The sequence below is a fragment of the Phyllobates terribilis genome, unplaced genomic scaffold (genome assembly GCF_046119375.1).
Source record: "Phyllobates terribilis strain yellow unplaced genomic scaffold, ASM4611937v1 Scaffold_2__4_contigs__length_985480577, whole genome shotgun sequence".
Lineage (NCBI taxonomy): Eukaryota > Metazoa > Chordata > Amphibia > Anura > Dendrobatidae > Phyllobates > Phyllobates terribilis.
Genome location: NW_027362762.1, coordinates 148209169 through 148231602, shown reverse-complemented (window position 1 = coordinate 148231602; position 22434 = coordinate 148209169). Strand labels below are relative to the sequence as shown.

The window sequence follows — 22434 nt, the reverse complement described above, 5'->3', positions numbered from 1 at the left end:
AATAGGCCAACAAGGTCATGTGACCAGCAAAGGAAAAAACCTAAGAGCAAGGTTCTAACAGTACCCCCCCTTCTAAGAGGATCCTCCGGATCCCCTAGGACCAGGCTTATCAGGAAATCTCCTGTGAAACGCTCTGATAAGTCTGGACGCGGAAACATCATCTGACCTCACCCAAGAGTTATCCTCGGGTCCGAAACCTTTCCAGGCCACCAGATACTGCAAACTACCTCTATACCGTCTAGAGTTAAGGATGCGAGAAATTTCATATTCCCCGTCCTCCACCACCGGAGGAACAGAGGCAGAGGCGTCACCATCCGACACAACAGCTTTTTTTAACAGAGAGACATGAAATACCAGATTAATTCTCCAGGAGGTAGGAACCTCCAACCTAACAGCAGATTGGTTGACAACCTGAAGCACCTTAAAGGGCCCTACAAACTAGGGACCCAATTTCTTAGAAGGAATCCTCAACCGCAGATTCCTAGAGGACAACCAAACCATGTCACCAACAGCGAACAAAACCTCTTGTCGTTTCCTATCAAAGTAGTCTTTAGATTTTCTGTTGGCCTCCTGAAGATTACCACGCACATCCGTCCAAACTCTCTCCAAATCACCGGAAAAATTCTCCTCCTCAGGCACGGCAGATCCCAACTTGGAGAACAACGCAAACGACGGATGTCTCCCAGAACAACAAAAAAAAGGCGAACAACCAGCAGAAGAAGATGTATGATTGTTCAGAGCAAATTCAGCAAGTGGCAGAAACTCAGACCACCCCTCTTGATTGTCTGCCACAAAACAACGCAAGAACTGCTCAACATCCTGGTTTTTCCTTTCTGTCTGGCCATTAGATTCAGGATGATATCCGGACGAGAACGACAAATGAACTCCCAACCTGTCACAAAAGGCACGCCAAAAACGAGCCACGAACTGAGGACCCCTATCAGAAACAATGTCAGTAGGAACGCCATGAAGTCTGACAATTTCCTTGACAAAGGCCTTAGCGAGAGTTTTAGCGCAGGGCAGTTTGACGAAGGGAACCAAGTGACACATCTTGCTAAAACGGTCCACGACCACCCAGATGACAGTAAAACCCTCAGAGGGGGGAAGGTCAGTTATAAAGTCCATAGCCAAATGTGTCCAAGGAGCACTGGGAACCTCCAAAGGACAAAGCAACCCCGCAGCAGGAGTATGTGAGGACTTAGATCTAGCACATATAGTACATTGACGCACCCACTTAATGACTTCCTTCTGCCATCCAGGCCACCAAAAACTGCGACCCACCAGTCTCTTGGTCTCAGAGATTCCGGGATGACCTGCCAACCGAGATTCGTGACACTCAACAAACAAATCTCTCCTAAAGGTCCCAGGCACAAACAACCTCCCATGAGGAGTGTTAGATGGGGCATTCTCCTGTGCTTTAAGAATCTCATCTTCCAAAACGGAGTCCAAAGCAGCTATCACAACACCTTCTTGTAAAATGTTCTCCTCTTTCTCAGCACCGACTATGGAAGAAAAACTGCGAGACAAGGCATCCGCCTTAACATTCTTAGTACCAGGGATGTAAGTAACGGAGAAATTAAACCGCGAGAAAAACAGTGCCCACCTAGCCTGACGGGCATTCAGGCGCTTGGCAGCATCAAGATATATCAGATTTTTATGATCCGTAAGAACCTGAACGGGAAATTCCGCACCTTCCAAGAAGTGGCGCCAGTGTTCAAATGCGAGTTTAATAGCCAATAATTCCCGATTACCAATATCGTAATTCAGTTCAGTCTCCGAAAATTTTTTTGAAAAAAAGGCACAGGGATGTAATCCATCCCCGTTATCCTGAGACAATACTGCGCCAACCCCCACCGAAGAAGCATCAACCTCAACCAAAAACGGCTTAGTCACATCAGGCTGCATAAGGATGGGAGCAGAGGTGAACCTCTCCTTGAGATACACAAAAGCTTCAATGGCCTCAGAAGACCACTGAACCGCATCAGCACCTTTCCTGGTGAGATCGGTCAGAGGTTTGACAATACTAGAAATTTTTTTTATGAATTTTCTGTAATAATTGGCGAAACCTAAAAACCTCTGTATTGATTTCAAACCAATAGGCCTAGGCCATTCCTGTACAGCTTGAACTTTAACCGGGTCCATCTCAAAACCTTCGCTGGAGATAATGTAACCCAAAAAACTAATTCTCTGTACAGCGAACTCACATTTCTCCAGCTTAGCAAAAAGCGAATTGTCCATTAACAATTGTAATACCTCACGTACGCTCCGCCAATGAGACTCCAGATCCGGCGAATAAATCAAAATGTCATCCAAATACACAACCACATTTTTGCCGATCAAAGGTCTAAGGATGTCATTAATAAGATTCTGAAAAAATGCAGGAGCATTAGTAAGACCAAAAGGCATAACCAGATTCTCAAAATGTCCCACAGGAGTGTTAAAAGCAGTCTTCCATTCGTCACCCTCCTTCATGCGCAACAGATTGTATGCCCCCTTAAGGTCAATTTTAGAGAACCACTTGGCCCCCATTAACTGGTTAAACAGATCAGGAATCAATGGCAGTGGGTAAGGATTGCGTACAGTAATTTTGTTAATCTCACGAAAATCCAGACAAGGACGTAAACCGCCGTCCTTTTTTTTTACAAAAAAAAATCCAACCGCCACAGGAGACTTAGAGGGCCTAATGTGACCGGCGGCCAAACTTGTCTGTATGTATTCCTCCAAAGCCTTCCTCTCAGGAATAGTAAGGTTAAATAAACGACTTTTAGGAAGAGTCGCTCCAGGGACAAATTCAATAGAACAATCATAGTCTCTATGGGGAGGCAAAACCTGCGATTCCTTCTCAGAAAAAACTCTCCAAAAATCCTGAATAGGAACAGGCAATTCTCCCCTATCCAAAGCTGCAATACGCCCGTTACAACACTTGTCATAACATTTATGGCTCCAGGATTTAATTTCATTGGTAGACCAATCCAGTACAGGATTGTGAAATTTTAACCAGGGCAATCCCAATATTACTGGAGAAGGCAAGTTATTCAAAACTACCAAATCCAATTTCTCATGGTGAACACCATTAATAGTGAGAGGAAATTCACAGACCTTGAGAGTAATATTCTTCAAAGGGGAACCATCCACAGAAACCACAGCAATGGGGGATGATAAAGGTTCGGGTTTTAAATTGAGTCTTTCCAAGAATCCCCCATCAATTACATTCAGAGTAGACCCACAATCAACAAACACCCGAAATGCCATTAATTTTTCCTGAGCAATCGTGGAAGCAGCTAAAAATACACCCTTGGAATTTAAACAGGCAATACGGGCATGACTGACCATTTTTTTTTTTTTCTTCATACGAAGCTCACAGCCTTTAATCAAATGACCAGATTTTCCGCAATAGAAACACAAGCCTTCAGAAAATCGACGGTCTTTTTCTTGAGAGCGAGGTGCCACCGATCCAATCTCCATCGATTCACCACTGTTAGTACACACATTCTCATAACCAGAAACTGACATAGCAGAGGATTTGCTCTCATTAACCCTTGCACGCAGTCTCCTATCCACCCGTATAGCTAATTGCATAGCCTGTTGCAAATCTTCAGGTGTAGGATAAGCAATTAGCAGGTCTTTAACCCTTTCATTGAGCCCAGCAAGAAATAGACTTTTCAGAGCAGAATCGTTCCACCCTGTTTGAGTAGACCAACGACGGAAATGAGTACAATATTTTTCCACATTACCTGATCCCTGTCTCAAACGTCTTAACTCAGTCTCAGCTGATGCGACACGGTCAGGATCATCATATAATAGTCCCAAAGCAGAAAAAAAACTATCCACTGATCTGAAGCATGTATCACTAGGTTGCAAAGAAAAGGCCCACTCCTGAGGCTCTTTGCGCAAAAGTGACATTATGAACCCTATGCGCTGGGATTCATCCCCAGAGGACTTGGGTCTCAAACGAAAATACAATAAGCAAGCATTTTTAAATGAAAAAAATTCTCGGTGTTCACCAAAAAATAAATCCGGCAAACATACCTTAGGCTCCAAGAAATGTGCTCCAGGACAGTTACTCACGTGCTGACGGAGCTCGGTCACCTCCAGAGAGAGTCCCTGCAGGCGATGAGCCAAATCCTGAACCGACACCATGATGGAACAGAAAAATCTTTCCTTAGAGAATTTGCAGGCTGGACTTACTGTTATGTTCTGCTACCAGAGCTAAGGAAAGAGAAGAAATCTGTCCCTACGATAGAACTCAGCTGAATCCCTACGATGTAACAGGGAACCTGATCCTGCGATCAGACCTGCTAAAGTCCTAAGCTAGTCTGTACGGAGACCTATAGATGTGGGGAAGGAATCCCTACAAGTACTAAGGACTGGGAGGAAAATGGGACACCTCCTAACAGAAATAGTAGCAGACAGACAAACAAACAAAATATATAGAACACTGAGGTCCGTAGACCAAGCAAACTAACAGAGTTAGATACAGAGCACAGGCTAGCTAGAAAGTAGTTATACAATGAAGTCCAGCAAAGCCAGAAGGGCGGAGCAGGATTAAATAGGCCAACAAGGTCATGTGACCAGCAAAGGAAAAAACCTAAGAGCAAGGTTCTAACAGTTACATAACCAGGCCCATAAGTGGAATCAGAATTCTCTGGGTTGAGCCCCGTGTATGTAAGATCTATGCATTTGGCTAGAGCTCAGTGTATCCTGGTGTGACCTGGCTCGTCAGATTTGTTGCTTGTTTATAATCATGATATGTATGAACAACTTTAGTTCTCCATCAAACATAAAAGTGTGAATTGTGTGAATATTTTTCTGGAATTTATTGCTCACGTGTTTTATCTATTCTCTTAGGAACAGTAAACCAAGGAATCGGCCTTCATTTAGGCAAATTTTGCTGCACCTGGATATTGCCTCTGCTGATGTGTTATCCACCGCACAAGAAACTTACTTCCAATCTCAGGTGAGTAGATAGTCAGTCTACAGTGGACAATTGGCATTATAGAGGTGCTGATACTCCTTCAATAGCTGCCGGCCAAACGCTCATCCAGCCAGCTACTCTTCCTCCTGACCCTCTCTTCGTACTCATATATCTGTTTTCAATAAGAAGGGAAAATGCATTGTCAGATATATCTGGCAACAGCTTATCTTCCCTGAGAACGAAAGGATTGGATGTTGGAATTCAATATGCCCGTCTTTAGAGGCAAGCGTCTGCAGATAGTCTCGGTTACATAACTGACCACCAAAAGGCTCCTGTCTCTCATGACCTCTGATAAACATTATATATTTTTTTTCTTTCAAATCTAGAGGTCTAATTTTTATAACATGCACCTGAGGATCTGAAGACCAACCATTAATAGTAATGGAGCCTGGATAAGAAAGCCCTTAAAATATCCCAACCTTCTGTTGTCTTGTTAGATCCAGAGACTCATTTTTACAAAAGTGACTTCCTTCTTATACCAGAATAATTAAAGAAGGTAATGCTAGTGGTCTTCACAAATACTAACCCGGACTATAACATAGTTTCAGGCTCAGCTGCTAACAAAGTTTTATTAATTCTGCACTTTCCAAATCTTCATTTTTTCTGTATCTAGTTGTAGACTCAACAGTAATATAATCCTAATCTAATTCAGCCCTTAATCCTCTCTATTTTAACACAATTCTTACAGGTATATTTGAATAATAAAGTAGAATAGAAAAATTACTGGGATGTTCTTTGAGAAACTCTAAAGAGGTTATCCAGGATTTTTTTTACAATATGCCTAAAATCTAACAGGATGGTAGTAGCTAACTACTTGCCTGTTGTACCCGGCATCGGCTCACTGACCGCTCCTGCCAGCCATTCAGCCTCCCCATGTCAACAGAACAGCTCTTCTTCCAGGCTGCTCTGTCGACAGGTTGTGACGGCCGGTGTCATGTTGATTGATAGTTGGCTTCCCGCAGTTAGGCAGTGGGGAGCCGGCTGTCAGTCAGCATAATGCCAGCAGTCAAGCCCCGTCAACAGAGCAGAAGCCACTGAATTACTGGCAGGAGCGGTCTAGTGACAGAGATCAGCACCAGACACAACAGGCAGTTAGTTGGCATCCACCTGCCTGTTAATTCTTAGGCACATTGTATAATATAAAAAAAAAATCTGAATAATCCCTTTAATATATTGTATATTCCTAATAGAACAGACAATTCTCATGTTTTTTAAATCCATAGTAAAGGTGTAAATTGAAACTCCGGGTGTCCAATACAAAATCTGTGAAACAACCCCCCCACACACACACCACCATATTTAAATGGCTGCCTGTCCTGCCATGCCCATAAAGACATTTGGATGTCATCGAGGTTCTCCCTTCTTCAAGTTAGGCCAAATTCAGACATCCATGTATCACGGTCCGAGTATGAACTGCGATGCATAAACTGGCTGTGGTCTTCCTGACCTGAACTTGACAGTCTCATAGGCTTGTATATTCGAGGCTGTCAAGTTTGGGTCAGGAGACCCCGGGACAGTCTGTGCATTGCGGTCCATGCTTAGCTCATGATACAAGAACATCTGAATTCTGCCTCAGTATAAATGGCGAGTGGCTATAAACTGTGGCTCTTGTTCTATAGGACACAGCTCAATAATGTAATACATGGTTATCCCTTGATTTCAATGACCACGTTGTAACGCTACATTTCTCACTGATCTTGTAGTAGACTGTGCTAATATCGGATCAAATGGAAGTCGTAGTCCAAGTCACCATGTAGCACAACCCTATCAGGGTTAATAATCAAAATAAATTATCAGCAGCTTATGTGTTTATTAGATGTGAAAATCCAGCTTTCAGAAGTAAAACACAACATAATTAAAGTGTAACCGTCATTTTAATTTTTATTTTATAAATCAATAGCATATGTCAAAATAAGAAACTTTGCAATATACCTTATCAGAGAAATCTGCTTCTTTCTCCTCCAGGACTGATCATTCATTCTCAAAATTCTCAGTTCACGGGAAAGATCTGTATTTACTGAAGACAGAATGTTGCATATAATCTTATCAGTAGAAATGGAGAATGGAATTGAGAATTTTGAGAATGAATGATCAATTCTGGCAGAGAAAGAAGCAGATTTCTCTAATAAGATATATTACAAAGTTGCTTATTTTCACGCGTACTATTGATTTCTGAAATAAAAATGAAAACGATGGATACACTTTAAGAATTCTATAATGAAACCTAGAACTACATTTTAGATTGGCCTACTTTGTGTCAGTAGCATGCCAATATTTGCCTTTCCGTTGTCTCAGGTGGAGTGGCGGGATGAAGTGCGGCTTCATTTTGAGAAAATAAAATCAGAAGGGACCTGCTTACAGCGCCTAGAAGAGGAGTTGATATCACGACGCCGTGATGAGCTCAGGTAATATCCGAAATGATTGCTGACAGCACTAAGTGAATAACTGGGCACACAAGCTCAGACCTCTGATGTGCATAGGCGCTGACAAAATAAAGCCCGCTAATAAAACAGGACCCAAAAGGTTCAGAAGAACAAAGGTAGACGATTTTAGAGCCAGTCATTAGTCATTAGATGTAATTGATGATATGTCCTGGGTGTGCAATGATAACATACATTATGCTTACCTGTTGTCATTTTTCAGGTATTTCGTGATAGTTGAGTGTCTAGTGTGACAGGGTCACTGGCGATGTATGTGAGGGGGAATATGTGTCACGGAGGTTGCGGTCTTCCGTGATGTGAAACCCAGAAGCTTGTCTCCAGCATGTTAGGTGCTGAAGAGGATAATCAGCCATCTTGGGTTGGGTTTTTTGTGAGCAGGTGTGAGAAGGGTGGAATGCCTGCTCACTATATCTCCACCTCAAGCGTGTGGCTGGAGAGGTTAAATCTTCAGCATTGAGGTTTTTTTGGGTTGTCTGTTTGTAGACAAGGGAAGTCTCCTGTGTGGAACTTTAGTAGGAGCTGAAGTGGATGACAACCTGAGTGGGCAAATCCCGCATACTATGGACTTTGCTATCATTTATCTTTTGTTTTACCGTTTTGCCGGAAAGGCCATATTTATGTTGTTTTCTGGTTTATGAAGGTAATAAACTAGCCACAGACTTTGACCCCCAAGTTTCCTGTGTCTACCTCTGAGATCAGCCAAGTGAGTCAGCCTACCACACCAGTTATTCTAGAAAACTGCAGGACATATGAAAAAGACATATTCAAGAAATGGGTTGACTTGCTATTTGGCTGGACCCTGGCAATTATTTTTGTTTATCTCTCTTCACAGACATGCTCTGGACATTCGAGAGCACTATGAACGCAAGTTACAGAGAGCAAACACGTTGTATGTGGAGTTGAACTCACTCATGTTGCAACTGGAGTTGAAGGAGAGGGAGTTATTAAGGTGAGTAACAATCATCAGTCTAAGAGCTAACTTACAGGGGCACAGACACTACATGTCCTAATGGCAGAGATCCAAGCCTTGTGAGCCCTATGTAATTATAGAATTAGGTTACAATGGTGCTGGAACGTGCAGGTGTATTTCCACCTATTTTAGAAAACATATAAAGATACAGGAGTAATAGCCAAGGATCATTTAAAAGTTTTTCTTTATTAAACAATTATCAAGACAAAAATGTAAAAAATGTATAAAAAGGAGAATGTCAGACATAAGCATAAACCACACACAGGATTTCCAAATACAGAGCTGAATGGTGCACACAAAAATATATCCTAATGCATGATTAATACAAATAATGTGGTTAGTAATTCATATCCAAAAACATGGATCAATATGATAAATATAGATATATTGTGGAATAAAAATCATAAACTATCAACCTCATGATTGTTATGAATACATATATGGACACGTATCACTCAATCAAAGGAAATAAAAAAATAATAAAAAAAAAAATGTGCAGCATTAATAGGGGTGTAAACATTGCTGTAATGCAATAAAAAAGTATTCAGGACATATAGTAGCTGGCCTATGCCTAATAGACTGAATCGAACTACTACCTCAAGGAATAATATAGTGGAACCAAAAGTTGGTAGTAATGAAGAGGCAAAATAGCTGCAGCCTTGCACACAGGTAAAGTGATATACAAAACAGCAAGTTAAGCACATATGTCCATAAAGACAATTACGCTAATGTTCATGTTTAATGTGTGCTGTGGGGGGCTTGGGCTGCTGGATCACTGGAGCTTGTTGGTTCTGGTTCATCCTGTGTTATGTGGGTTAGGGATCTTCTCTGTCCTCAGCATCAATATGGTGACTCTGAGCCGGCTGCTTGGAGACACTAAGGTGATGGAGGAGGGGTGTCCTTGGTCAAAAAACAAATCGGGCAAATCATGAAGTATAAGCGCACTTGAGAAAAAGAAATTTATGAACCAAAATGGTAGATACATAGGAGGCAAGATAAACCTGTGTGGTAGCCAAGGAACACCCCTGACGCGCATTTCGTATACAGCTTTCTCCGAGGAATTTACTTTAATTGAGTGACATGTGTCCATATAAGTATTTATAGCAATCATGAGGTTGATAATTTACATGTAGGATTTTTATTCTACAATATATCTATATTTATCATATTGATCCATATTTTTGGAAATGAATTACTGACCACATTATTTGTATTAATCATGCATTAGGATATATTTTTTGTGTGCACCATTAACCTCAGTATTTGGAGGTCCTGTGTGTGGTTTATGCTTATGTCTGACATTCTCCTTTTTATACATTTTTTTAAATTTTTTTCTTGATAATTGTTTAATAAAGAAAAACTTCCTATCCATGGCCAATTATACAGCCACTAGAGAATCCAAAGAATGGTTTTAATCATCATCCCTCAGTTAAAGCAGCACTTCAGCGTTTTTTTTATTGCAGATCTGGAGTGGCACTAATAATAATAATAATAATATTTATTTATATAGCGCCAACATATTCCGCAGCACTTTACAATTAAGCAGGGACATGTACAGACAATGAATTCAATACAATTTAAGACAGTTTAAACAGTTAAATTAGGAGTGAGGTCCCTGCTCGCAAGCTTACAATCTACAAAGAAATATGCTACTAATCTAAGTTTTCTGCTCTTACCAGCCACTGTCTTCATCTGTTATTGGCGTCGCTCCGGTCAGTCTCCAGCAGTTTGTGACCTGTCAGATTGCTGCAATGTTTGCTGGGCGATCCAGAAGTCACAACTCAATGAAGTCTATGAGAGCTGGAATGAGGCCAGAACGAGGATCTCATAGACTTACATGGAGAGCTTGTGACCGTTACCTCTGACTTCCGGTCAGTTAGGAGCTGTGGTCACAAGATGGCAGAACCGGAACGGAGTGGTGCTAGGGACAACATAAGACAACAGCTGGTAAGTTTAATACTAGGGTTCGGGAATTTAGACTATTAGCACCACTCCAACACTGAAAAAAGAAAAAAAAAAGATTGAGTGGTGCTTTAAAGGGAGGATGGACCTATGGATTCAGAGTATTATAATTCTACTGTTCATCTAATTTGGATGTAAATATCCTAAGGTTAAAGCTGACATTTTGCACTTTGAGCTCATAGTACTTTTTTAATTTCAACTCCAATGTAATCTGTCAGACAGCGACCGTAACGATAACTTAGTCAGTGTTCACCCATTTATGGACCCGACTGTATAATTATCCAATGTGTGATGCAGTGGAAGCTTCAATAGCAATAATTACACAGGTCTAAAAAAAAATTTCAGGTGCCAAGTTTTTTTGAATGAATTCAGGGTATTTTGAGGGCGCTGAATTTAAAAATCCCATTACTTTTGCAGAATTGGTTCTAGTTTTTGAGATAATTCATCCATGAAAATAATGCATTCCCCCAATGCGACTTGTGTGTGATAACAAATGTAATAGCATTTAGTCTTTTGGTCTTTAGACTCTTTAACAGTGTCTGAAATGAAATATCCCATATAATTATTTTGTATTTCAGTTTGTAGGCTTACAATGCTATAAAAGCGACTTTATGAAGCCAGAATTCTGCTGTAATTAGTTAATTAACTATTGAATATCTCAGAAACTAGAGCCAATCTGGCAAAACCGAAGTCATATTCTTAATCAGCACCATAAACTTAATATAAAACCGTTCAGACATCGTTGGCACCAAAATCACTGTATACCAGTTATTACTGACATTGATGACCTGCACACACTGATATTGGAATGATATAGGAGCATTTTCTGATTGGAAAGATATCCTTTTCAAAGGGAAAAAAGAATGTGGATTCTCCAGCGTGGTCCGTAAGATAAAAACTTCAAGTTTATTTGTAAATATGTAAAAACTAATTACATGGCATACCACCAAGTGTACAGAATACAAACCAACGCGTTTTAACAGATAAGTCTTAATAATGGTCTTTTAATGGGAAACTGCCATCCCTGACAATGTGGGGTCAATCTGGGGATTAATAGCGTTACAATGCTGTCTGACCGCCTACCTTGAAGTGCGTCTACCCGGAGAGTATTGCGTCGTGTCTGCACAACAGCCCCTCTTCTCCTCCCGCAGCACCAGGTTACCTCTCTAAAATTGCCGTTGTCCTCTCAGCAGCGCGCGTCAGGAGGAACGTTTTCAGGAGATGCCTAATAAATTCGGCTTCACCTGCAGCAAATCTCTACAGTCCATTAAAGTCTCCTCACTCTCAGGTGATCTCCCACCGACGGTGAGTCCAATTAGTGCAGGATTTCTAGATATTTTTATCTGGATACTAGGAGCTCTGCTCTGCTGCAACAATCTCAGCTCAAAGGCATAACCAAGCCCCCCTTCTTGAATGTTTTTAGGGAATTGACCATAACATGTTGTGGCAGTGAGTTACATAGTCTCGCAGCTCGTATGAATAAAATAAAAAAACAACAAGAATGCGTTATACAATTGTCCATTTGCAGGAGAGAACAAATCCTTGAGAAGAAATTTCCTGCCATTCTGCGTCAACAGCCTAGGCCATCAAGCACTGTGGAAAAACTTATTAAGAAAAGAAATGTGCCACAGAAACTTTCCCCACATGGAAAGAGGTAACACACCAACTAGAAATGTCAAATGAATTTGCTCCTGACTAATAGTAGGAATTTTTAATATATACCTGTTTGAAATATTGTGAGTATATCATGAAAATGGTTCCTTTATTACAGACCAGACATCTTGAAATCTGAAGTCCTTCTACCTAAAGGAGACTCCGGCTTGTCCCCATCAACTCCAACTGGCTGCCAGAAATTACCTCCATCTCCAGGAAGAGGTCGGCGTGGAAAGCCACGTTACCGGAAAGCTAAAGAAATGGTCAACTTGAGGGCAGCTGTGACTCCTGAGCCAACTCCTCAGAGCCAACCACCTCCACGTGACCCTCATCCTTTATCTTCTTCCAGTCCAGACCTGTTATGTACTCCTCTGGAGGCTGAGGCTCGTAGAGAGAGCCAAAGTGCAGAATGTTCTCCAGTTCGTTCATTACCTGGACCACCAAGCCCAGAATCCCCATCAGGGAGGGCAACTGGGAGCAGATCATCTAGAGGAGGACAACACTTGACCCCAGCAGCAATGCTGTATAGAGCTGCTGTCACCAGAAGCCAGGTAAAAGACTCAAGCTAAAGTAAAACTGGAATGCCTTTCAAAGTGACCCCCCACTCTGGGACTGAAAAGTGACTATCCTTTTCTCACATACTCATATAAAGTCACCATACATAGCGCTCTCAATTTGCTTCTGCCATCTACTCCATTGATGGAGACCGGAGTGGCATGGAGAGTGCAGTGGTAAGTTTACATGCTATCCCACAACACTGGAAAAGCAAGAAAAGTGTGGTTTAGGCCACGGCCCCACTATCAGTACTTGGTCAGTATTCGGTCAGTATTTTTTCTCAGGAGGGAGCCAAAACCAGGTGAGGAACTATCAGAGAAAAGGTATAATAGAAACAAGTCACCAATTCTGCATTCATCACCCACTCCTGGTTTTGGCTCCCACTCCTGAGAAAAAATACTGACCGAATACTGATAGTGTGGCCGTGGCCTTAGACTTACAACTGCACTCTCCAAGACACTGCAGTAGCCATTCCAAGAGGTTTTGAATACCGATCTGAGAGGAGGAGGCAGTGGGAGGCAAATAGAGGGCACCAGGCAGGATGACTATTAGGAATCCATTCCTACGCTTGTGAAATAGTGGCAGAGCGAACATTTCTAAAGAAGTCAGATATATAAAGTATATACAGTACTATGCAAAAGTTTTAAGCAGGTGTGGAAAAAATGCTCCAAAATAAAAATGCTTAAAAAAAATAGAAGTGATTAATAATTTATTTTTATCAATGAAAAATGCAAAGTGAATGAACTAAGAGAAATCTAATTCAAATCAACATTTGTTATGACCGCCCTCTGTCTTCAAAACAACGTCAATACGTCTAGGTACACTTGCACAGTTTGGAAAGGAACTCAGCAGGGAGGTTGTTCCAAACATCTTGGAGAACTAACCACAAATCTTCTGTGGATTTAAACTTTCTCAAATCCTTCTGTCTCTCTTCATGTAATCCCAGACAGATTGATGATGTTGAGATCAGGGCTCTCTGGAAGCCATATCACCACCTCCTGGGCTGCGCTGTAAACTGTGTACAAGTGTACTTAGAAGAATTGAAGAATTGATGCTGTTTTGAAGACAAACAACGATCACATCAAATATTGATTTGATTTAGATTTCTCTTTTACTCATTAACTATGCAACTTGCGAATTGTTAAAAATAAATAATTAACACTTCTATTTTTTAAAGCATTTTTACTTTGCAGCAGTTTTTCCCACATCTGCCCACATTTTTTGAACAGTACTGTGTATGTGTATAAATTATATATATATATATATATATATATATATATACAGTACAGACCAAAAGTTTGGACACACCTTCTCATTTAAAGATTTTTCTGTATTTTCATGACTATGAAAATTGTACATTCACACTGAAGGCATCAAAACTATGAATTAACACATGTGGAATTATATACTTAACAAAAAAGTGTGAAACAACTGAAAATATGTCTTATATTCTAGATTCTTCAAAGTAGCCCCCTTTTGCTTTGATGACTGCTTTGCACACTCTTGGCATTCTCTTGATGAGCATCAAGAGGTAGTCACCGGAAATGGTCTTCCAACAATCTTGAAGGAGTTCCTGGAGATGCTTAGCACTTTTTGGCCCTTTTGCCTTCACTATGGGGTCCAGCTCACCCCAAACCATCTCGATTGGGTTCAGGTCTGGTGACTGTGGAGGCCAGGTCATCTGGCGTAGCACCCCATCACTCTCCTTCTTGGTCAAATAGCCCTTACACAGCCTGGAGGTGTGTTTGGGGTCATTGTCCTGTTGAAAAATAAATGATGGTCCAACTAAATGCAAACCGGATGGAATAGCATGCCGCTGCAAGATGCTGTGGTAGCCATGCTGGTTCAGTATGCCTTCAATTTTGAATAAATGCCCAACAGTGTCACCAGCAAAGCACCCCCACACCATCACACCTCCTCCTCCATGCTTCACGGTGGGAACCAGGCATGTAGAGTCCATCCGTTCACCTTTTCTGCGTCGCACAAAGACACTGTGGTTGGAACCAAAGATCTCAAATTTGGACTTATCAGACCAAAGCCCAGATTTCCACTGGTCTAATGTCCATTCCTTGTGTTCTTTAGCCCAAACAAGTCTCTTCTGCTTGTTGCCTGTCCTTAGCAGTGGTTTTTTAGCAGCTATTTTACCATGAAGGCCTGCTGCACAAAGTCTCCTCTTAACAGTTGTTGTAGAGATGTGTCTGATGCTAGAACTCTGTGTGGCATTGACCTGGTCTCTAATCTGAGCTGCTGTCAACCTGCGATTTCTGAGGCTGGTGACTCAGATAAACTTATCCTCAGAAGCAGAGGTGACTCTTGGTCTTCCTTTCCTGGGGTGGTCCTCATGTGAGCCAGTTTCTTTGTAGCGCTTGATGGTTTTTGCAACTGCACTTGGGGACACATTCAAAGTTTGCCCAATTTTTCGGACTGACTGACCTTCATTTCTTAAAGTAATGATGGCCACTCGTTTTTCTTTACTTAGCTGCTTTTTTCTTGCCATAATAATAATTCTAACAGTCTATTCAGTAGGACTATTAGCTGTGTATCCACCAGACTTCTGCACAACACAACTGATGGTCCCAACCCCATTTATAAGACAATAAATCCCACTTATTAAACCTGACAGGGCACACCTGTGAAGTGAAAACCATTTCCGGTGACTACCTCTTGAAGCTCAGCAAGAAAATGCCAAGAGTGTGCAAAGCAGTCATCAAAGCAAAAGGTGGCTACTTTGAAGAACCTAGAATATAAGACATATTTTCAGTTGTTTCACACTTTTTTGTTAAGTATATAATTCCACATGTGTTAATTCATAGTTTTGATGCCTTCAGTGTGAATGTACAATTTTCATAGTCAAGAAAATACAGAAAAATCTTTAAATGAGGTGTGTCCAAACTTTTGGTCTGTACTGTATATATATACATATATATATATATATATATATATATATATATATATACAGGGTGGTCCAAAAGTAGGTGGACAGAAAGTGTACTAAGGTTATGAAGGGGGAGATTTATCAAACATGGTGTAAAGTGAAACTGGCTCAGTTGCCCTTAGCAACCGATGAGATTGCACTTTTCATTCCTCACAGACTCTTTGGAAAATGAAAGGTGGAATCTGATTGGTTGCTAAGGGCAACTGAGGCAGTTTCACAGATCTAGTTTTCACAGATAGATCTCCCCCAAATCTGTTTTCTTTTCAGATAATTCAGATAACACATAATGGCAAATAATTTAAATACAGATCAAAGAAAATGGATTTTAACAGAGTATTGGAAATCTCAAAATGCTGAAACCGTTAGAGCAAATTGGGTTGAAACATTTGGTACTCAAGCCCCAAAGAGACAAACCATTTACCGCATTCGTGACAAATTCAATGCCACTGGCTCCATCCTTAATGCTCCAAAAACTAGTCGACCCAAAACAGTCTGTACAGAAGATAATAAACAACTTGTTGCTGAAACATTTGTTCAGAGTCCAAAAAAGTCCATCAGAAGAGCCTCTTTGGAATTGGGAATTTCACGAGCTTCTATCATGCAAATCCTGAAATCTACTGGGTGGAAAGCTTATCGTCCACGTCTAATTCATGGTTTATTGGAGGATGATCCAGACAGGCGGCTGCAATTTAGTGAGATTATGCTTAACGAAATTGAAGAAAATCCAGTAATTTTAGATAACATTATGTGGAGTGATGAAGCTTCTTTCACATTATCCGGCCATATTAACCCCTTAAGCCCCGCGGGTGGTTTGCACGTTAATGACCGGGCCAATTTTTACAATTCTGACCACTGTCACTTTATGAGGTAATTACTCTGGAACGCTTCAACGGATCCCCCTGATTCTGAGATTGTTTTTTCGTGACATATTGTACTTCATGATTGTGGAAAAATTTCTTCGATATCATTTGCGTTTATTTGTGAAAAAAATGGAAATTTGGCGAAAATTTTGAAAATTTTGCAATTTTTAAAATTTGAATTTTTAAGCCCTGAAATCAGAGCGATATGTCACACAAAAGAGTTAATAAATAACATTTCCCACATGTCTACTTTATATCAGCACAATTTTGGAACCAAAATTTTTTTTTGTTAGGGAGCTATAAGGGTTAAAAGTTGACCAGCGATTTCTCATTTTTCCAACAAAATTTACAAAACCATTTTTTTAGGGACCACATCACATTTGAAGTCACTTTGAGAGGTCTTTATGACAGAAAATACCCAAAAGTGACACCATTCTAAAAACTGCACCCCTCAAGGTGCTCAAAACCACATTCAAGAACTTTATTAACCCTTCAGGTGCTTCATAGGAATTTTTTGAATGTGGAAGAAAAAAATGAACATTTAACTTTTTTCACAAAAATGTTACTTTAGACCCAATTTTTTTTATTTTCACAGGGGTAACAAGAAAAAATGGACCGCAAAATTTGTTGTGCAATTTCCCCTGGGCACGCAGATACCCAATATTTGGGGAAAAAACACTGTTTGGGCGCACTGTAGGGCTCGGAAGGGAAGGAGCACCATTTGACTTTTTGATTGTAAAATTTTCTTGAATAATTAGCGGACACCATGTTGCGTTTAGAGAGCCCCTGTGTGCCCAAACATTGGAGCTCCCCCAAAAGTGACCCCATTTTGGAAACTAGACCCCCCAAGGCACCTATCTAGATGCATAGTGAGCAGTTGCAACCCCCAGGTGCTTCACAAATTGATTCGTAAAAATGAAAAAGTGAAGAAAAAAACACTTTTTCATTGTTACGAATCAATTTGTGAAGCACCTGGGGGTTCCAACTGCTCACTATGCATCTAGATAGGTGCCTTGGGGGGTTTAGTTTCCAAAATAGGGTCACTTGTGGGGGAGCTCCAATGTTTGGGCACACAGGGACTCTCTAAATGCAACATGGTATCCGCTAACAAATTGAATGGAAAATCGGCTCAAATTGTTAGCGGACACCACATTGCGTTTGGAGAGCCCCTCTGTGCCCAAACTTTGGAGCTCCCCCACAAGTGACCCCATTTTGGAAACTAGACCCCCCAAGGCACCTTTCTAGATGCATAGTGAGCACTTGGAACCCGCAGGTGCTTCACAAATTGATTCGTAATAATGAAAAAGTGAAGAAAAAAAAACACTTTTTCATTTTTACGAATCAATTTGTGAAGCACCTAGGGGTTCCAAGTGCTCACTATGCATCTAGATAGGTGCCTTGGGGGGTCTAGTTTCCAAAATGGGGTCACTTGTGGGGGAGCTCCAATGTTTGGGTACACAGGGACTCTCTAAATGCAACATGGTATCCGCTAACAAATTGAATGGAAAATTGGCTCAAATTGTTAGTGGACACCACATTGCGTTTGGAGAGCCCCTCTGTGCCCAAACTTTGGAGCTCCCCCACAAGTGACCCCATTTTGGAAACTAGACCCCCCAAGGCACCTTTCTAGATGCATAGTGAGCACTTGGAACCCCCAGGTGCTTCACAAATTGATTCGTAATAATGAAAAAGTGAAAAAAAAAACACTTTTTCATTTTTATGAATCAATTTGTGAAGCACCTGGGGTTCCAAGTGCTCACTATTCATCTAGATAGGTGCCTTGGGGGGTCTAGTTTCCAAAATGGGGTCACTTGTGGGGGAGCTCCAATGTTTGGGTACACAGGGACTCTCTAAATGCAACATGGTATCCGCTAACAAATTGAATGGAAAATTGGCTCAAATTGTTAGTGGACACCACATTGCGTTTGGAGAGCCCCTCTGTGCCCAAACTTTGGAGCTCCCCCACAAGTGACCCCATTTTGGAAACTAGACCCCCCAAGGCACCTTTCTAGATGCATAGTGAGCACTTGGAACCCCCAGGTGCTTCACAAATTGATTCGTAATAATGAAAAAGTGAAAAAAAAAACAATTTTTCATTTTTATGAATCAATTTGTGAAGCACCTGGGGTTCCAAGTGCTCACTATTCATCTAGATAGGTGCCTTGGGGGGTCTAGTTTCCAAAATGGGGTCACTTGTGGGGGAGCTCCAATGTTTGGGCACACAGGGACTCTCCAAATGCAACATGATATCCGCTAACAATTTGAGCCGACAATTTGTTAGCGGATATCATGTTGCATTTGGAGAGTCCCTGTGTGCCCAAACATTGGAGCTCCCCCACAAGTGACCCCATTTTGGAAACTAGACCCCCCAAGGCACCTATCTAGATTCATAGTGAGCACTTGGAACCCCAGGTGCTTCACAAATTGATTCATAAAAATGAAAAAGTGTTTTTTTTTTCACTTTTTCATTATTACGAATCAATTTGTGAAGCACCTGGGGGTTCCAAGTGCTCACTATGCATCTAGAAAGGTGCCTTGGGGGGTCTAGTTTCCAAAATGGGGTCACTTGTGGGGGAGCTCCAAAGTTTGGGCACAGAGGGGCTCTCCAAACGCAATGTGGTGTCCGCTAACAATTTGAGCCGATTTTCCATTCAATTTGTTAGCGGATACCATGTTGCATTTAGAGACTCCCTGCGTGCCCAAACATTGGAGCTCCCCCACAAGTGACCCCATTTTGGAAACTAGACCCCCCAAGGCACCTATCTAGATTCATAGTGAGCACTTGGAACCCCAGGTGCTTCACAAATTGATTCATAAAAATGAAAAAGTGTTTTTTTTTTCCACTTTTTCATTTTTACGAATCAATTTGTGAAGCACCTGGGGATTCCAAGTGCTCACTATGCATCTAGATAGGTGCCTTGGGGGGTCTAGTTTCCAAAATGGGGTCACTTGTGGGGGAGCTCCAATGTTTGGGCACACAGGGACTCTCCAAATGCAACATGATATCCGCTAACAATTTGAGCCGACAATTTGTTAGCGGATATCATGTTGCATTTGGAGAGTCCCTGTGTGCCCAAACATTGGAGCTCCCCCACAAGTGACCCCATTTTGGAAACTAGACCCCCCAAGGCACCTTTCTAGATGCATAGTGAGCACTTGGAACCCCAGGTGCTTCACAAATTGATTCATAAAAATGAAAAAGTGTTTTTTTTTTCACTTTTTCATTATTACGAATCAATTTGTGAAGCACCTGGGGGTCCAAGTGCTTACTATGCATCTAGATAGGTGCCGTGGGGGGTCTAGTTTCCAAAATGGGGTCACTTGTGGGGGAGCTCCAATGTTTGGGCACACAGGGGCTCTCCAAACACAACATGGCGTCCGCTAACAATTTGAGCCGATTTTCCATTCAATTTGTTAGCGGACACCATGTCGCGTTTGGAGAGCCCGTGATGTGCCTAAACAGTGGAGCTCCCCCACAAGTGTCCCCATTTTGGAAACTATACCCCTCAAGGATTTTATTAAGGTGTATAGTGAACATTTTGAACCCAGAGGTACGGCACAGAATTTGTTTACATTAGGTCATCATATTGAATAAGTTGTCATTATTCTTGAGCGCAAGTGCTCGCTACTTGAGTTTGCATCGGGTACTCAGGTATGCACCATGTACAGCGTGTGCTTGAGTGACATGCTCGAGTCCCTGCTCCGCATGTTTCACGGTTATTAGGCACCCAAAAAAAAACATGCGGGGATCGCTCGTGCATGGCAGGCAATCCCCGTAAAGTTTTTTGGCCGCGAAGCATATGGGGCAGAGACTCGAGCATGTCACTCAAATACCCACGATACTCAATGCATACCAGAGCACCCGATGCAAACTCAAGTAGCGAGCACTTGCTCTCAACACTAGTCACCATATCGTCATCTTTTTTTCTTACTTTTGAAAAAAATCCCAACCCCAGCCCTAGCCCTAGCACAACCCTAGCCCTAGCACAACCCTAGCCCCAGCACAACCCTAGCCCCAGCACAACCCTAGCCCCAGCACAACCCTAGCCCCAGCACAACCCTAGCCCCAGCACAACCCTAGCCCCAAACCCAGCCCTAACCCTAGCCCAATCCTAACCCAAGAGTTTATTTTTGACGCCGTTCCTTGTGCGGTATATGTGATTAGACGACTTTATTCTTCGGGTCGGTGTGATTACAGCAATGCCAGAATCATATGGGGTTTTTATGACTGACAGCTGTCACACACTAAAAGACGCATTTTTTGTAAAATCTAGTTTTTGCATCGCCATATTTTGAGAGCTATAATTTTTCCAGATTTTGGCAGACAGTCATGTGACGGCTCGTTTTTTGCGGGATGACTTGACGTTGTTATTGGTGCCATTTTCAGGCACGTGACATTTTTTGATCGCTTTCTATTCCGATTTTTGGGAGGCAGAATAAACAAAAACCAACAATTCAGGAATTGTTTTTTTTTTTTTTTTTTTATTCTGTTCCGCGTGTGGTAAAATTGATGAGGTAGCTTTATTCTTCGGGTCAGTACGTTTACAGCGGTACCACATTTGTATAATTTTTCTATGTTTTGGCGCTTATACACAATAAAAGCTATTTTATAGAAAAAAATATTTTTTAGCATCGCTATATTCTGAGAGCTGAAACTTTTTTATTTTTCGGCTGATGGAGCTGTATGGCGGCTTGTTTTTTGTGGGACGAGATGACGTTTTCAGCGGTATCATTTTTATTTATATGCGTCTTTTTGATCGCGTGTTATTCCACTTTTTGTTTGGTGGTATGGTGATAAAGCATTGTTTTTTGCTGCGTTTTTTTTTTTTTTTTTTTACCGTGTTCACTGAAGGGGTTAACTAGTGGGACAGTTTTATAGGTCAGGCTGTTCCGGACGCGGCGATACCAAATATGTGTACTTTTATTGTTTTTTTTTTATTTTTTTTATAATAATATTTATTGATGGGTACATTATATTTTTATTTTTGGTGTATTATTTTTTTTATTTTTTTATAATATTTTTGCACATTTTTTTTTTTTTTCCACTTTCAGACAGTTTGTACACCTTATTACTTTGTCCCACTCTGGGACTTTCACTTTTTTTTTTCTGATCGCCTGCATGGCATAGGAATGGAGCACCATCCCTATGCCATGCAGGCTGTCAGAAGTGCACAGTGTTAAGATTGCTTGGAGATGCACTGCGCATGTCCAAGCAATCTTCCTGCTCTCTGGTGACCCGGATGTTGTCATGACGACATCGGGTCGTCATGGCAACACCCGGGAAGCCGCTGCAGTCTGCGCTGGAAGAGGAGGTGAGTATCGCCGATCACCTCCCCTTGCCCCCGCAATGCCGCGATCGATTTCGATCGCAGCATAGCGGGGGTTAATGTGCTGGGAGCGGTGCAGGACCGCTCCCTGCACATAGTACCGGGTGTCAGCTGTGACAATCAGCTGACACCCGGCGGCGATCGCGCCCGCACAGCCTGTGTGCGCGCGCGATCGCCATGACGTACTAATACGGGTCTGGCTCTTAAGTCCCAGGGCACAGACGCGTATTAGTACGTCAAATGTTATTAAGGGGTTAACAGACATAATTGTATTTACTGGTATAATGAGAACATGCATTTAACATTAGAACAACAACTAAATGAGCCTGGTGTCAATGTTTGGAGTGGTATTTCAAGTTTTAATGTTTTAGGACCTATATTTTTTGATGGAACAGTCACAGGAGATAAGTATCTTGAAATTCTAATGAATCAAGTTGTTCCCCAGTTACAGTGTAAGGGACTCAGGGTAGTAGTTGTGGCCAACGGCTGATGTGTTCCCATACCCTGGTCCCCTGACAAAGATAAAAGTACACATTTTCCCATGTTGTGTGTGTGGTGCAGAACACTCACATCTGGATCATAGATCTCTGCCGTCTTCAGTCTTCTCATCTCAGGAACGGCCGCACACACATTTAAGGAGTTCTGTTCCATTTTATAAAAAAGAACTTTACTAGAACATTGGTAAATATCTTCACACAGCACATTACATTGTATACCGACTCCCCCAGGGTCACCGTTCGACACACCGCACGTAGA

General features: G+C 41.6%; 1 protein-coding gene across 5 annotated transcripts in view; it reads left to right on the top strand.

Moving 5' to 3' along the window:
- The window catches only part of MAP3K12 (mitogen-activated protein kinase kinase kinase 12), a 226305-nt gene that overhangs the window by 183093 nt on the left and 20778 nt on the right, over positions 1-22434 (top strand). For all 5 annotated transcript variants that reach the window (XR_012270379.1, XM_073662959.1, XM_073662962.1 and 2 more), the window contains exons 7-11: positions 4849-4957; positions 7271-7380; positions 8249-8365; positions 11877-12002; positions 12120-12552. Coding sequence is in view for 4 of the 5 variants with exons in the window: in XM_073662959.1 (XP_073519060.1) it covers positions 4849-4957; positions 7271-7380; positions 8249-8365; positions 11877-12002; positions 12120-12552 (895 nt within the window). In the remaining variant the exon portion in view is untranslated. The remainder of the gene's footprint in view (positions 1-4848; positions 4958-7270; positions 7381-8248; positions 8366-11876; positions 12003-12119; positions 12553-22434) is intronic.